Source organism: Saimiri boliviensis, chromosome 1, assembly GCF_048565385.1.
Source record: "Saimiri boliviensis isolate mSaiBol1 chromosome 1, mSaiBol1.pri, whole genome shotgun sequence".
Taxonomy (NCBI): domain Eukaryota; kingdom Metazoa; phylum Chordata; class Mammalia; order Primates; family Cebidae; genus Saimiri; species Saimiri boliviensis.
This window is the reverse complement of record NC_133449.1, coordinates 14,681,297-14,699,201: the sequence shown is the minus strand read 5'-3', so window position 1 is coordinate 14,699,201 and position 17,905 is coordinate 14,681,297. Positions and strand designations below refer to the sequence as shown.

The following is a 17,905-nucleotide window of genomic DNA, read 5'->3' as shown; positions in this document are numbered from 1 at the left end:
GAGGCGACCATTTTTAGCTCTTCAATAAATTGTCCCTTTGTGGCAGTAGCAGCTCAGCCTCCTGACGTCATCTGCAGGAGCCTTATTTGGTTTTGATGGGGAAGCATTTCAAGCTGAGAAATGTACATGCCTCCTCCCGGAGGTGGCATTCATCTGCTGAGCTCAGCCCACACACCTGTGCCTTTCGGCAAAGCCACATGCGCTGTTTCCAGCAGAGGTTGACACACGGCAAGGCTGGCTGCTCTCAGTTGCTCTGTTTCCTTCCTGCTGCTGTGTCTTCGGGCTCCCCTCATTTTCGTGCATTTGCAAATGTCAACAGGCCAGTTGCTGAGGGTGGTTACCTCTGGCATGCGCTCCCCTTGGCATTTTCTGAATATCATCATTCTGAAGTGTGTGTCCTCAATACATGGGTGGAAATGAATGGGTATTCCATATTCAGTGATTGTAGGTGATGCTGAATTTATTCTCTGACATCAGTTTCGTGATTGTAAATGTCACGGACTCGCACCGTTTTTAAATATGTTTATGACTTCAGAGTCAACGGGAATTTGAATTTCAAGAGCTCATTATTTCTCTTTCCAGGAAGGGGGAAAAAAAGCCCATACAGACGTAATAACATCTGCTGGGCTTATTTGGTACCTGACATCAGTGACGCTGGATTTGAAGTCTTCTCTAGTATCCACCGCCCCTTTTTACTGGGGGAAGGGGTATGAACTACTAAGGAAAGCACAAGTTTTGAGTTCTAGTCTCTCGACTTTGCCTGAGTGTACAAGTAGCCCCTATGGTAAAAAAGAAGAAAAAAAAGAAAAAAAAAAAGATTTTGCTGAAAATGAGCAATATGTTAACACTGTGCATCAAATATCGTGGTTTTGTATCAAAATGAGTCTAGGCTTTATAAACCAGCATGCTAACTCTCCTCAGCTTCAGTTTAGGGGTTAATTGTAATTTTTAAAAATAGAATGACATCATCTCAGGCCTCTAGAATGAGGAGTTAGAAACAGATGAAGAGAAAAGGGGTCTCCTCAGTCTAAGTTCTGCCATTTGCTGATGCTACATTCTGGATAAGACCATGAATCTGCCTGAGTCTCACTGTTCTCATCTGCAGAATGGGAGCTGTGATTGCCAACTCACTTGGCAGTCCCCAGGATTAAATGAGTTAGTGTGTGTGTGTAAAATCACTGAGATCATAGGATTCACTCCATAAACACATGCTGAATTTAGACAGAGGAAATCTCGCCATGGAGGTCTAGGCCAATTCAAAATTATAGAGCTCTGCAGAGGGAAAGGGAGTGGTAGGGAAAGAGGGAAGGAGGGAGGAAGGGAGTGGGGGAAAAGGGAAAAGGGAATGAGATAGATATGTATATAGAGAGAGACCTGATTTTTCCTAAAAACATCCCAAGAAAGGGATTTCCTCCAAAAAATACTTTGCACAGAAATAAGACTATTTCAGATTATGCAAGAAATAATAGTGTACATTTATTGAACACTTACTAAATACTATATCCTACATGTTTTCTACATGGCATGGGGATAAGCCTGGCTTGCAAGTAAGACTCAGAATTTCTGAGAAATGGATGTTCAACCTTACTGTGAATGTATTATACTATTTGATGCTCAAAACAACCCTATTTAGTACAAGTATAATATTAAATTAATATAAAATTAAAAGTATTTCAAATACTTTTTCACTTCCTTTCCGGTTCGTCATGACTAGCTTTTAGGTCACGATCAAGGTTAAGGTAGAAGCAACTGCCCTAAGGACGACATCTACCATTGGCCCCAGGGTCACAGAGGATTCCTGCTGAATTCACCTTTGTATTGCTGCAGACACTTCTGCAGTTAGAAAATAATAGTCCTTTCTGTTTGAATAGCATTTCTTTATATTTATCAAATGCTTCTCTGTACAAAATTTTATATAACCCTGAACAAAACCCTGTGAGGTAAATATGAATATCATTTGCAAATGAGAAGCATAAGAACCATGGGAGTTAAATGACTTGTTTAAGGTCACCAAGTGGTAACACTAGGATTTGAACCACAGTTATCTTATTTGGTGTCCCCTTTTCCTACAAACCACCCCAAACTTAGGATTGTCAACTAACAACCTGTATATTATGCTCACAGACCCTGTGGGTCAGGAATTTGGAAACATCACAGTAGTGACTGTTTTTGTTCTGTGTTGTCTGGAGCCTCTTCTGGGAAGACTGAAAGGCTGGGGTGATTTGACAACTGGAAGCTAGAATTATCTGAAAGCTTGTCACTTGTCTCATGTTGAGGTAAGCTAGTCACTGGAACTTTAGTGAGGACTGTTGGTCAGGACACTTATATGTGGCCTTCCTATGTGGCTACTTGGGCTTCCTCACAACATGGTGGTTTGGTTCCAAGAGCAAGTGTTCTAAAATGAGGCAGGCAGAAGTTGTGTCACCTTTAAAATCTAGCCTTGGAAGTCATATAGCCTTACTTCCACCATAGTCACCAACCTGCCCACATTTGTGAGGAGGGAAATAGACTTCACCTCTCTGTAGGAAGAATGTCAAAGTCACATTAAAGAGCAGATGGGATGAAAGATGTTACTGTGGCTGTATTTGAAAATACAACCTGTTACCAACTATTGTACACTCTACTGAAGGAAGCAGGCCTGCCTTGTTGATTTCAGGGGACTGCTTTAGGAGAGGTTTTCTGGGAGAAAAAAATACAGCCGATGGCCTTGGTGCCTCTCTTGTATCTTCTGTTCTCAGATGAAGGACTACTAGGGACCCTTGTTCAGTTTGCTAGGGCGTGGTTTTTCTTATGTTCTAGCTTCATGAATGAGGCCAATAAATGATGATTACAGCAGGTAGCAGGATTTTCTGGTTTCTAAAATATCTTACTCTTGTTAATTTCATAAAGGATTTGAGGTGTTTTTTTATATAGTGTGTACGTACATGCAAACACACACACACACACACACACACACACACACACACACACCCCATACACTAAAACCACAGAAGATAGAAGCAGAAAGTGAAAAGCAGTAACTCATATTAAAATCACATTTACTATCTTAAAATCAGAATTAAACAACAATTTAATACCAGGTTAAACTCTGAGCTTCCTGGAAGACAAAGCAAAAAAGGCCAAGACTATTTGCAATATCAGGGGATCTTAAATGCCTTTCTCTTCCCAGTGATTCCATGATTTCTCCAAGCACTGAAGGCAGCAGACCATTCCTTTTTTCCTGGTAGTTTTTAAAAGCTTCTTACTTTAAAAAAAAAATGATAGTGGCCTGCATTATGACATTTCAAAGGAAAAAAGTAAATTGGAGATGCACACTTGGGGTTATTGTCAGTCTGGGGGTGAAGCCTCCCTGTGAGAGGCAAAATATTCTTCATTATCTTGCAGCTCCACTGGACTCTTACAAAATCCATGCTAGGGCACTGGAGCAGAACCCCGCCCACCTCCTACCCTCCAAGAACAAACAAAAAATCAACAGAAAACTTAAGTTGTAAAAATGTGTTTGACATCCCAAAGGCAAATGAGAGAAAACAAAAGACTACCCTCTCTTTCTCTTTTCCTCCCAAGAAAAAGGTGACTTCTTGGAGCTGACTTCTTTGTTTCACATTGAGCTCACAAATGTGTCTTAATTATCCCACTCTTTATTCTTTACAGTGTAGTGTCTAAATTACCTTCATTATTTGAATGGGTCCAGTTCAGCCACTGCACAAAAGTGATATAATCCGAGTGTGAAGAAATTAGCTGTGAAATGAGCATCTCTTGAATATTGGTTATTGCTTTATTTATTTAGTTTTTGCCCAGTTACTTAACCATTTGTCTGAAGACTCAAAGGTCTGTCTACTCCATTCTGAGGTCTGAATTTAGAGAAGAACAAGGAGCGTGGCATTCCTTCACAGGTGCGTGACCCAGGAGGTAGCATCCAGGTCCTGGCTCTTTGTCGCCATGCCAGGCTGCTCCCCAGGGTAAAAGGGTTGTGTGTGGACAGCACAGAGCTCGGGTCTGAGTGCAGAATAAAATGCTCTATGAGTCATAACCATTGTGATTTTTGCCATGAGGCTGATCTGAAGACATCACCTCTCTGCTTGAAATGCTTCATGGGCCCCCTTCCAAGCACCATAACCCGTCCTGCACCACCTGGCCTCTGCACCACCTGGCCTCTGCTTACCTTTCCAGGACATTCTTGTGCTCCCTGCTTCAGCCTCACCAAACCTCTCTCCAATTCTAGCAGTTTCTGGGCTTTTCTTCTCCCCTGGGAGAGAAGCAGCCTGTGCTGTTTTCCCTGGATTTTTCTTACTTTCGCTAGCCCTCCACCCAGCTATTTCCCATCCTCTGCTCTCAGCTCTGTTACGTCTGCTGTGAAAACTTTATCCAATCCCAGATCTAGGTTAGATCTGTCTACCCAGGGCTGCCACAGGGCCTTGCCGGACCATTCTATGATCCTTGTGTATTGTGTCTTGGAAAAAGGAGTGCTGTTGGTGGTGGTGGAAGAAACAGGGCCCTGAGACTCATGTCTGGCTCTTGATGAGTAGAAGCCAAAAAGCCTGCCATTTCAGCTGGACGTGGTGACCTGTGCCTGCAGTCCCAGCTACTTAGGGGGCTGAGACAAGAGGATTGCTTGAGTCCAAAAGTTTGAGGCTGCAGTGAGCTATGATTGCTCCACTGCACTCCAGCTTAGGTGACAGTGAAAGCCTGTTTCTAAAAACAAAAACAAACACCTGCAACCCTATTTTTTAAAGCTGTGAGCACATTTCTACCTCTCAGGGGTAGAGAAGTAAAATTTTCCTGGGCAAAGATGCTGCTTTTATTTTGAAGAGAACTCTCTTGAGAGGCTCTTTCATTATAAAAATATAAAGTTAAGATCCCCCTCTCATCATTTTTTGGGGGGCATGGGGGGCACTGAAGGTAACATTAACTTGAATGCAGAGGTTTCCTTGGAAAAGTTTTTCTGCCTGGACTTGTAAGTTGCAGGAGAGTCAGAATTATGTTCGAATAAGATGGTGCATTTTTCTCATCTGGCATAATGTTTGTGGCTCAGTTTGACTGTAGAATGGACTGAGGGGTGACAATTGCTTGACCTGGGGAAGGTGAATGTTCTTATTCACAGCAGTTTTCAGCAGACAATCAGGACTAAGACAGGTAGGAATTATCTCCATCTATTGCTAGAGAAGAGGCTGGAAACAATTTGACTAGATTATTAATATACTAAATATGATTTTAACACTGACATATGTAGGATATCTAGACCCGAGCAGGTGTCAGAAAATTCCGTAAACTGAGTAGCTTATAAAAAACAAATTTATTTCTCAAATTCTGAGGCTGGGAAAAGTCCAAGGTGAGGGCAGTCTTGATACCTGGTGAGCTGGTGCAGATCCATTTTCTGATGCATGGACGGTGCCTTCTTGCTTTGTTTGTGTGGTGGAGGGGACAAGGAGTGTCCCTCAGGCCTCTTTGGTAAGGGCACTGTATTAATCCATTCTCACACTGCTATTAAGAACTATCTGAGACAGAGTAATTTATGAAGAAAAGAGGTTTAATTGACTCACAGTTTCATATGGCTGGGGATGTGTCAGGAAACTTACAATCATGGCAGAAGGGGAAAGGGGAATCAGGCACGGCTTACATGGCAGCGGGAGAGGGAGTGAAAGAGGAACTGCCACACACTTAAACTGTCAGAGTTTGTGAGAACTCACTCACTATCAAGAGAACAGCAGCGGGGAGCCAACCCCATGATCCAATCACCTCCCCCAGGTCCTTCCTTTGACATGTGGGAATTACAGTTCAAGATGAGATTTGGGTGAGGACACAGAGCCAAACTGTATCAGGCACTAACCCCATGACTCCATGACCTGATCAGCTGCCAAAGGGCTCACCTCCTAATACCATCACCACAGGGGTGAGAAATTCAACATATTAATTTGGCAGTGGACACAAACATTCACACCACAACATCAGTGGTTAACAAGTTATGTCTTGGACCAAATCCAGCTCTCTGCCAAACTTCTTATGAATAAAGTTTTATTGGAGCCCAGACACATTCGTCCAATGACCTATTGTCTATGGCCATTTTCAGGCTAAAACAGACACTTGAAGAGTTGCAACGGAGACCGTGTGGCCCACAGCATATTTACCAATTGGCCCTTTCCAGGGGAAATTTGCCATCCATTTCATAAGGACCATATAGGCTTTGATATGACTGTCCCATTGGGAGTTATAGTCTGTGGGTGGCACGGGAGTCACCCTGAAAGAATACACTCTCATCAACAGCTGAGCCAATAAGAGGATTTGCCCGAGCTGGAAATGAGGCTGGAAAGACAGGCTATAGGGAGAGAAAGGAATCTTCCTGCTCTCTCTATGGTCCTTAAATACGTGGCTTTTGGACTGTCTGCCTCTTCCTTCAGGTTTGTGTACTGGAGCCCAAAAAGGATGGCAGTGCTGCCCCTTGACCCGAGAAGGGCGTTCTGTGCTGGTGCTTCCCTCTTGCATCTGTGCGTGCCCTTGTTCCGCAGCGAGCTTCTCCAGCCCACAGCCCAGGACAGCTTCGAATGTGGCCCAAACAAATTCATCAACTTTCTTAAAATACTATGACTTTTTCTTAGCTCATCAGCTATCATTAGTGTTCATGTATTTTATGTGTGGCCCAAGACAATTCTTCTTTTTCGAGTGTGTCCCAGGGAAGCCAGAAGATTGGACACCCCTGCTCTACAGAGATGGTAGATTCCTACGGCTTGCAGCAATGGGAAGGGGGTGTCACTGTCTCTTTGAAAGAAGAGTCTCTTCCCACTTAGAGTGAGAACAGAAAGCAGCAACTCCACTACTCAGAATCACGAAGCTTCAGTGGTTCCTGGATACCTATAAGCAACTCTCCAACCTTCCCTCCATGCTCGGCTCACTCCCCTTCATAGCCTCCACCCTAACCCCACCCCATGGCTCACTCCTCTGTGCACCATGCAGCAGGGCAGGAAAGTCCTCTTTGCCATCTACTGTACCTCAAGCTCCCCCTGCACCCCAAGCACGGGTGCTGGCTCACTGCCGGATGACTGAGGGCCACTAATGAGCCACCTCGTGCCCAGGCAGCAGCACACAGTACCTAGCTCATCTGCCCAGGTGTTGACAGAGTTCAGTGAGTGGTAGCAATGATTCATTTCAAACTCACTCTGCTTCCCCAAGAATAGATAAGCAAAATGCAGAACAACTTTAAGTCATCCTTGGTGAAACCCAAGTCTCATCTCAGCCTCTCCCAGGCCACCTTGAAGAAGCAAACCTCACAGTCCCCCGGTTAGCTTGAAAACGTCACCTTAAGAACTGTGTTGCGTAAGAGCCCCTGATGGAGAAATCTGTTATGATTATACTTTATGCTGACAACAGCTCTCAGTTAGAGGGTGCAGCTGACTGGAATGAGCTTAATTCCCTATACAAATGTGGGCTCTTGGAAAGAAGTTTCTTTTTTCAGGTCTAAAATCTATTTTATCTCCCCTAATTAGGAGAATATGTAAAGCAGGTGGGGGCAATAGCATTCAATTTGCCATAAAAAGCAAACCTGGTAGTTTGTAAGACCACACTTTCCAAACAAGCTCTGACCCGTTAGAGGGGATCATCCATAATTCACTTGTTACTTTGTGTTGCATGCAAATTCTCACAAATTACATTTGGAAAAAAATGAGATGCATCTTGCGGCTTTAAATAGACTATTAAGAAAAGGGTAGATATACAAGCCATAAGGAAGTCAATGATTTAAGTAGCTTACATCAAGGGAGACCTTGAATGAAAGCATGAACACCCCTCAATTCTGAGCCCCTGCTAAGATAGAATCCAACAGGTAACAAGTTGCATCTCTGACTGTCTGCTGTACAAAGATGTCAGCTTTCGTCAGTAGTGAAGATCTTCCCATTCTGGGCACTTTTATTTCTGAGATCATCTGGTTATTGACTCGCCTTCTAGGAGGGTCTCTTCTTGGACTTTAGAATGATGTGTGTGTGTGTGTGTGTGTGTGTGTGTGTGTGTGTGTGATGAGAGAGAGAGAGAGAGAGAGAGAGAGAGAGAGAGAGAGAACGCAACAGAGCGCCTTAGTTTGTTTAGGCTGCTATAACACAAATAACATAGACTGGGTGGCTTAAAAACAACAGAAATTTGTCTGTGGTGGTTTTGGAAGCTGGAAGTCTGAAGTCTCAGGCTGCCAGCATGGCTGAGTGCTGTGAGAGCCTTCCTCGAGGTTGCAGACTGCTGAGTTTTCATTGTTTCCTCACAGGGCAGAAAGGAGGTGAGGGAGCTCTCTGGGGTCTCTTTTGTGAGAGCCTGACGCTATAGTGAGTGCTTTAGCCTCATCACCTAATTATCCCCCAAAGGCCCCACCTCCTTATTCTATCACACTGGAGGTCAAATTTCAACATGTGCATTTGGGGAGGGATGCAAACTTCCATTTCATTAGAGAGAGAGAGAGAGAAAGAGAGAGAGATGTTCACATATGTGCATAGTAAAGAGAGCGTAGCAGGTGGTGGGCATGGAGGTGGGGAGATCTCACAATCCCTGATGGATTGCTGAAATCACAGACAGATCTTATTTGAAAAGTCTAAAGGCTGATCCCTTCCAATTCATCTTCTGCATTCTTAAAGAGAAATCACTCAAACAGGAAGATCTTTTCCTTCCTGGAACAAAAATAACCATGGTTTCATTCTCAGTTGAGAAAGTAATAACTGCTTATTTTTAAAAATTTAGTCCATATGTAATTAAAAACACACACGCACATTATCTCTACCAGAATAAATGGGAACCTACTAGCCACATTATTTTGTAGCCTGCTAAATGCAGCTGGAGCGTCCTATTCTTCGAATCTTCCAGTAGTTCCCCATTGCCTAAGAAATCAAACACAACAGCCCATTGTAGCATCAGCCACCTTCCTTGGTAGGTCAGACTCAATTTTCCCATTTTATCTTCCAAAGCTACTGGACATATGTGCTGTGGTTCCGCCAAGTTATTAGATTGCTAAATTCCTTAGACATGAGACAGTTTCCCAATCTGATACCTTTGCTAATGCTGTTCTATCTACCTAAGTAGCCTCCTCCCAACTCTAAATATTCAGATATATTTCATCTCTAAGACCATGTCACCTGCTACTTGCTGCAGGAAGACTTTCTCCATTTCATTTCCCTGCCCCCACCCTGCTGTGTCCTCTCAAATGGATCTTCTTCCCTCTTCTTGAAAGCCTCATGTGTACATCCGGCAGTCAACAGACCAACGAGGTTCTGCCTCTTCTGGTTCCTCTGCGAGGCTGTGAACTTCCCCAGGGCAGGATATGTTTCTTGTTTGTATCTTTAAGCACAGAAGCACAGGGACTTGTGCACACAGTAGGCCTTAACAACCACTGAACTGATGGTGCAGACACACTTGAATTCAAATGGATCTCAATTTCAAAACACAAGATGCATTATATTTCTTCAGAAAAGATGGTTGGCTATTTTGGTTAACTTATTTCTTATTGTGAATATATGTTTTCTTATTGTAAATGATTTAGAAAATACAGAAAACTATGAAGGATAATTTAAAAATAATTTATGACCTCACGATCCAGAGGCAACCATGGCTAACAATTAATTTTCTCCTAGTGGTTTTCTTTTTAGTGTTTTTGTATATGTATATAGTTTCCTATCTTACTTTTTAAAAAGCTCTCAAAAAGAAGCTCTAATCATTAAAAGTTCTGTTGAGTTGCTGACTTTTAAAAATAGATTTTTTTTAAGAGCCGTTTTAGGTTCACAGAAAAATTGAGAAGAAAGAACAGACAGTACCTGTATACCCCCTGCCACACCCCACCAAACTCCTCCGCTATCAACACCCTGCACAACACCTGCTACAATCGGTACATTTGTTTCCATTGAGAACCTACATTGACACATCATTATATCCCAAAGTCCATGGTTTCTATTAGGGGGCCATTCTTGTTGATGTACATTGTATGGATTTCTGCAAATGTATGACATGTATTCACTGTTATAATATCACACAGATTAATTTTGCTGCCCCCGAAAATCCACTGGCCTTAAAGATCCGTCTCTTCATCTCTATTCATCTCTTCCTCCCGCTCACCCCCTGGCAACCACTGATCCTTTTACTTTCTCCATAGCTTTTCCCAGAATGTCACATCGTTGGAATTGTACAATAAGTAGCCTTTCGGATTGGCTTCTTTCACTTAGTAGTATGTACATAAATGTCCTCCATGTCTTCATGGCTTGATAGTTCATTTCTATTTAGCACTGAATACTATTCCATGTCTGGATGTGCCACATTTTATTTATCCACTCACTACTGAAGGACATCTTGTTTGCTTCCAAATTTTGGCTATTATGAATAAAGCTGCTATAAACATTCATGGGCAGGTTTTTGTGTGGACGTAAGTTTGCAGCTCATTTGGGTAAATACCCAGGAAGATTATATACTTTGAATATATATGTCAGCCAAGTCTCATGATGAAATATGATCCTCGATGTTGAAGGTAGAATCTAGGGGGAGGTGTTTGGATGATGGGGGCAGATCCCTCATGGCTTGGTGCTGTTCTACTGATGACAGTGAATGAGTTCTTGCAGGATCTGGTAATTTAAAGTCTGTGGCACCTCCCCCTCCCGTGTTCCTTCTCTCCCCATGTGGCATGCCTACTTCTGCCTCACTTTTCTCAATGAGTAAAAGAAACTCAGTTTCCCAGAAACTGAGCATATGCCAGCGCCATCCCTGTATGTCCTGCAGAACCATGAGCCAATTAAACTGCTTTTCTTTATAAATTGCCGGTCTCAGGTCTTTCTTTATAGCAATGAAAGAATGGCTTAATACAGAGGAGTTGCCGACTTTTTGATGTTAGCCGTATTTGCCTCGTAAACTGTTAAAAGAAGAAAATAATTGATGCTTACCATAGATAACATTTCCTAAAAACATTCATACAGCTCCTATTTGAACTTCGTTGTAGATTGTGAAGCGTACAACATGGAGAAATGGAGAATCAGAGAGTGAAGTAATGAACTCAGAGTCCCAGAGCTAGGATGAAGTGGAGACACAACTCAAATTCAGTTCTAAATACACCAAGAACCATTTCATCAAAGCTGCCTCATAGTAATAGAGGTTACAGAAGGAAAAAAAGCAATGCAGTCTGGTTCTCCTCCTGGAGAAACTCAAAGGGAAGAAGTTAGATTTCAGCTTGATATCAGGAAATTGCATATGAGGAGATTGGAAAGGTCTTTGAAAGCCACTCATTTAAAAATTTTTAAAAATTTATATATACTGAACACCTGCTTGGAGATTATGTGTCAGGCTTGCCACAGAGTTGTGAATCCAGAGATTAATTAGAGTCAGAATTCAAGAAGCTTATACTGGAATGCAGTGGAGTCCTTGCTTGACAGCCCTTTAGTACAAAAAGGGTTTGCATATAATACATATTTATTTGTATGCATGGAATACTGTGTTATATATTGTGTTCACTATCAAACATAATAAAAACGATCAAGTTTAGAAAGATGAGACAGCCAATAAACATACATGAAGGTTCTAGTATTTTCTTCTTGCTCTTTGATGACGCTTGGAGAAACGTACCCACCGTGGAGCCCACTGATCTAGAAATTAAGAAGACAACAGAAGTCAGCACAGGACACAGTGTGGGAAGAGAGAGGGTGGTTCCCTGAGGAGAGCAGGGTCAAGGAAATGGATTAGCGGAGACTTCAAGAAGAGATGATCCCCACACTGAAGACTAACAAAACTCTCATGTACATTCCAGGGTCAGAAAGACAGCATGGCATACAGGAAAGAGTTGAGAAGCAGAGGATAAGGGTCAGCTCTCCAGTTTAGGGGCTCCACGGCCCTGCCCAAGTCACTCCCCTTTCTAAGGCTCATATTCTCCTGTGTTCATTGGAAGTAATAGGACCCGCCTCAAAGGGTTGTTGTGAAGATGACATGAGACAGGCCTGGCCAAAGCGCCCCACTGACTGCATAGGGCTGTCTTCTTATTTTCAGATGGTTGGTGCCTGCCCCTTGGTACCTGGGTACCTGCCATCTGTACCATATGCTGTGTAGAGGGTAAATGTTCATTGACAAGAGTGAATACTCCAGAGAAAAATATTAGTAATAAAAAGGCAATGTTTGACCCAAATGTCCTGAAAAATCAAAATATGAATGAATAATAAGCAAAATGTGGTATCCTTACAATGGAATATTATCTAGCCATAACATGAATGAAGGACTGATACATAGTTTAACGCAGATAAACCTCGAAAACATTATGCTGCATAGAAGAAGCCAGCCTACAAAAGGCCGGATCTTCTATAATTGAATTGATAGGAAATATCCACAATAGGCAAATCCATGCTGACAAAGGCAGATAGGTGGTTGGCAGGGGTTGAAGAGTGGCTACGTAATGGGTAGAGGGTTTCCTTTTGGGATGATGGAAATGACCTGAGGCCAGATGGTAGTGAGGGCTGCACAAACATCATGAATGTACAAAATGCTGCTAATGGCAAATTACATATGTGCATTTTACCACACATGTAACAAGCAATGTCTGAGTACTTACTGTATGAGGTGCTGTGAGGACATGGCATGCCTTTGCTCCTAGGAAATGTGTGGTCTCAATGAGTGAAGCAATTAGTGCTGAAAGTAACCGCATTCAAAGAGCTGCTGAGATGAGAACTCAAAGGAGGTAGAGGTCGGTTTTGCCTGGTGAAATGTACCCAGCCAACTGGCCGGGAACTGAGCCAGGCTGTCAGAATGTTCAGTTTGGGTAAAAAAGAGTTTGAGCAGATAAGGCATTTTAGAAAAAGAAGGGCTTGAATCGGGCCCCGGAGGAAGGGAGGGATTTGAATGGGCACAGAGTGGGTCAAACCTCATGCACGCAGGCACGGGAGCCCTATGTCTGGCTGAGAGGAGAGGGTATGAAATGCCTGGCCTGCAGCTTTGGCACAGGGCAGGGATGCTGGCAGATGATAAGGGAGGTGGAGGCATCGAGAAGACTCTGATGCCTCCATTCTTTCCAGCGACTGCCCTGAGCCCCATTCTCCATTGTAGCGCAACCTGGAGAGTAAAAGGAGCACAGTGAGCCTTGGAATTTGCTCCTGAGGAATTTCCTCCGACCTACTTCAGCTGTCAGCTCGGAGAGAGAAGCTTGGTGGTTGAGTGATCAATAAACCGAACAAGGCATGTGCAACAGGGGAGTTTAAAGGAGGTAATTAAACAAACTTCTCATGCAAGCACCCTTAAGGGGATTAATTGAGATTTAAATAATTAAGCCTTGCTGGGTAGGCTAGAGGAGACATACAAATGAAGAAGAGTATTGCTGATGGGACTAAGGCCTCACCCGTGGCAGGCGGAGAACTGCGGTGCGTGCACCAGCTGGGAGGGTAGGCAGAGGAGGCAGGGCCCGCCCAGCCCCTGCTTAAACCAGTGGCTCCCGTGTCCACAGAACCACCGCTCCACACATTTCCTGGGCTCTTTCCCTGTCTCCACAGTTCCTTTTGAAGCTGTCCTCCTGACTCCAAAGGCCACTCCCTGGTGCACAACGACGTTGTCTTTCTGAGTTTCCTAAGATTGTTTCCTGGTCAGTTACTCACGTGGCTCCCTCAACTTTGCAAGAATGTAACTTCCTGGAACACAGCCCCAGTTGCCCTGCCAAGCTTTGCCTCAGTCTGGCCTTCAAAGTCCTCTCCAGTGTGACTCCAGTGACTTTTCCAACTTTATTTCCCATTCTCCCTTAGGCCTTTTGCTCCGGTAGGAGTGAAATCCCTGATCCCACATTTCCCCTGCAGCCTTCTGCCTCCGTGCCATTGCCCGCTCTGGATAATGATCCCCTTTCCATATGGTACACCCTGATGTCCCCTAACTAGACACGATCCCGTCCTACTTTGTAGGATATTCATTTATGTGTGTGTCTCATCTCTTCTCAGATTTCCAGCTGCTTTGGCGAAAGATTGTACCTGCTTCACACCCTGAACTGTGAATGTCTTGTGATTGCTGTATTAAAGGAAGAGGCCCGATCCCTTAGCCAAAACCCTGGAGAACAGATGAGCTTTGGAACTGAGAACTTTTCAGATCTTAAAAAGGTATTATGGTGCATCTATCCCATATCATATAACAGCCCAGGTAGGCCTGAGGTAGTCGCCCGCTGTCAATTGCATTAACAAATCTGCTGTGAAAGTAAGGATATTAGCATTAAAAGGAATAATTAAAGGCAGTACTTACTTCAGTTCAAACCAGGTGTTGACCAAATAAGTTGAGAAAAGCTCAGTTTGTTGTGCTTTTTTAATTTTGAAATTGATAAGGGATTGTGGACCTGTATTCTCTTAGGAATTCCCTTGGGTTTCCACCAGGGATGCTGCTGGAGAGAACAAAGAGCTTGTTTATACACTTTCCCAGCAGACTACAGAGTGCTTCAAACTTAGCTTACATCAAATAGATCTATCTATAAGTAGACAGAGTTTAGCTGAACGGGGAATTGCAATTGTAAAGGCGTATATAAAGTCTTAGTGGACCCAGGAAATCCCCCATAAAGTCACCCTATGTTGCTCACGTGCCCATCTGGGGTGGGCGTCAGGGGCTCAGGTGCCAGGGCAATGCCACAGCCCTAGCATGTGATTTGAGCCCAGTCTTGGGGGCCGCGTCTTCAAGCTGTTCAGGCCGTTCCCCTTCACTACATTTATGATCAGCTTTGTCTGATAATACAGCCATTACACTTTAAAATGCAAGCAGTCTGGAAAGGTTAGATAAAAGGGTAGGCGTGAGTGATTAAAAGAAAAAATACAAGTCCCTGGGTGAGACAGTAGAGATGTCGATTTAGGTCTTAAAAGAAGAACAGCCTTAATATCGAGGAATCCTTGCTGGGCCCAGGTTACCTAGATACCACCTCTCAGTGAAAATATAGATCTGTTTCCTTGCCAGGCCTCAGTAGCTTTCAAATCACAGCTTCTTGGATTTATTGCAGGTCATTAACTGCTGTGCTGCGACACAGGGAAGAAGCCAGAAGATTAAAGTAAGAGCTAGGGCTGTTGAGAAAGAATCTGTCGGGTCTTTGTTGCTGGGAGTATGCTGTTAAATCATTATCACCTGTTAATTCTTGGTGTAACTTTGGGGTGGAAAATTATTATACAGATGGAAAGGATTTTTCAAGTAAATCTAAGTCAGTGAGATTTTAAAGCGGAGTTTGAGAGGTGCTTCTTAGGGAAATTAGAACTTGGGTGAGCAAGGCCCTGAGTCTGGACCTGCTACATAATTTGCAGTCCAGGGCAAAATGAAAGTGATGGGCCCCTCTTTCAGAATTAGTTCGGTTTCAAGATGGCGAAATTGCAAAGCATTAAAGCAAGTGCAGGGTCCTGTGAGCATGAGGCCCTCCGTGACTTCCTGGGCCAGCGTATCTGTGAGGCTGGCCCTGCCCCCACAGCATTCTGAGGCTTTAGAGGGAGCACGATGCAGTGGGAAATTCAAGGAGCTGTATGCTGAGCTAGACAAACCTGCAGTCAATTCTCAGTTTTGCTTGTTACTGGTTATTTGACCTTTGGCAGATGAGGAAGGTACCTCTATTTCCTCCTTATGAAGCAGAACTAAAAATACCAGTCCTATGGTGATATTGTAAAGGTAGAATGAAACCAAGTTTGTAGTGTGCTGCTTCACAGAGTATATGATATCTCGTAAGAACCCAGTAAGTCTTAGTGTTTCATAGCAGTGTGGCTGGTACCCTGCCATGACCACCTGTCCCTCCTTAGCACCTCCCACCTGACTTCCAAATGCTGGCACCTGCATTGCTAGGTTGATGGCTCTTCTCTTGCTGCTTACAGAGAATTAATCACCACCACTCTCCTTTGCCATCCCTCAACCACTGGCTGAGGAAGTGTGGAGTGTCAGTACCCCAGCTCCCTTGCTTCTTGGTGAGGTACCTCTGATCTGTGTGTCTTACCAGGGATCTCAGAGTTTTCCCAGTGGTTTAAGCCTCATGCCCCCTGAGAGGTAACTGGCTGGTTAACACATTCCACAGTGGCCACTTTCCTTTCCCTGTGTCTTTCCCATTCCCCTAATGGGGCCCCTGTATCAGTGTGTTTTCATATTGCTATAAAGCAGGCATCCCCAAACTACGGCCCGCGGGTCGCATGCGGCCCCCTGAGGCCATTTATCCGGCCCCCCGCCGCACCTCAGGAAGGGGCACCTCTTTCATTGGTGGTCAGTGAGAGGAGCAAAGTATGTGGCAGCCCTCCAACGGTCTGAGGGACAGTGAACTGGCCCCCTGTGTAAAAAGTTTGGGGACGCCTGCTATAAAGGAATACCTGAGGTTGGGTAATTTCTAAAGAAAAGAACTTTCATTGGCTCATAATTCTGCAAGCTGTACGGCAAGCATGACACTGGCAACTGCTTTGGGTGAGGGACCCAGGAAGCTTACAATCATGGTGGAAGGCCACAGGGAGCCAGCGTGTTACATGGCGAGAGCAGGAATGAGACACAGAGAGAGGAGGAGGTGCCACACTCTTTTATACAACAAGATCTTACATGAACTCAGAGTGAGAACTCATTCATCACCAAGGGGATGGTGCTAAGTCATTCAAAACGCCTCTCACCAGGCTCTACCTCCAACACTGAAGATTACATTTCAACATGAGATTTGGAGAAGACAAATATCTAAACCATATCATTCTGCCCCAGCCCCCCAAATCTCATTGTCCTTCTCACATGGCAAAATATGATCATCCCTTCTCAATAGTCTCCCAGTCTTATCTTGTTCAGCATCAATTTAGTCAAGAGTTCCAAGTTCCAAGTCCAAAAACCAGCTTCTCATCTGGAGATAAGCTCCTTCCACTTATGATTCTGTAAAATCAACACCAAATTACTTCCTTCAAAGACATAATGGTGGGACAGGTATTGAGTAAACATTCCCCTTCTAAAAAGGGGAAAATTGGCCCAAAGAAAAAGGTAACAAGCCCAACCCAAGTCTGAAACCTAGCAGGGCAGTCATTAAATCTTAGAGCTCCGAAATAATCTCCTTTGACTCCACCTCCCACATCCAGGGCACACAGGGGCAAGGGGTGGCAATATGGTTTGGTTCTCTATCCCTGCCCAAATCTCATGTTCAATTGTATTCCCCAGTCTTAGAAGAGGCCTGGTGGAAGATGATGAGATCATGGGAGTAGATCCCCCATGAATGCTTTAGTGCTGTCCTCTTGGTAATGTCCTCATGATAGTGAGTGAGTTCTGGTGAGATCTGGTCATTTAAATGTGTATGACAACTCTTCCCTCTCTTCCTTGTTCCTGCCTTTGCCATGTGACGTGCCTGCTCCTGCTTCATCTTCTGCCATGATTTTAAGCTTCTTGAGGTCCCCCAGAAACTGATGCCAGACCTGTGCTTCTTGTATAGCCTGCAGAACTGTGAGCCAATTAAAATTCTTTTCTTTATAAATTACCGAGGCTCAGGTATTTCTTTCTAGCACTGTAAGAATAGACTAATACAGGTGGGCTTCCAAGACCTTGGGCAGCTCCACCCCATGGCTTTGCAGAATATAGCCCATGTGGCTGCTCTAAAAGGTAGGAGTTGAGTTCCTGCAGCTTTTCCATGCTGAGGTTGTAAACTGCTGGCAGATCTATGATTCTTAGGTCTGCAGGGTGGCTGCCCGCTTCTGACAGCTCCGCTAGGCAGTGTGCTCCAGTGGGGACTCTATGTGTGGGTTCCAACCCCCACACTGCTGTAGTAGAGTATCTGTGTGTGGGCTCCACCCCTGCAACAGGCTTCTACCTTGGCATGAAGGCTTTCTGTTACATCCTCTGAAATCTCGGTGGATGCTGCTAAGCCTCCCTCATGCTTTGCATTCTGTGCACCCATAAGCTTAACCACTATGTGGAAGCTGCTAAGACTTATAGCTGGCATCCTCTAGAGTGGTAGCCCAAGCTGTACCTGGGGCCCTTTGAGCTG

The 17,905-nt window shown here is 44.1% G+C and overlaps 1 protein-coding gene across 1 annotated transcript in view; it reads left to right on the top strand.

The window, feature by feature from the left end:
• Positions 1–15,177, top strand: part of NBAS (NBAS subunit of NRZ tethering complex) — a 420,713-nt gene extending 405,536 nt beyond the window's left edge. The window contains exons 52-53 of the mRNA XM_074394213.1: positions 13,905–14,060; positions 14,939–15,177. Of these exons, the coding sequence (XP_074250314.1) occupies positions 13,905–14,060; positions 14,939–15,049 (267 nt within the window). The 3' untranslated portion in view covers positions 15,050–15,177. The remainder of the gene's footprint in view (positions 1–13,904; positions 14,061–14,938) is intronic.
• The last annotated feature ends 2,728 nt before the right edge of the window (positions 15,178–17,905 follow it).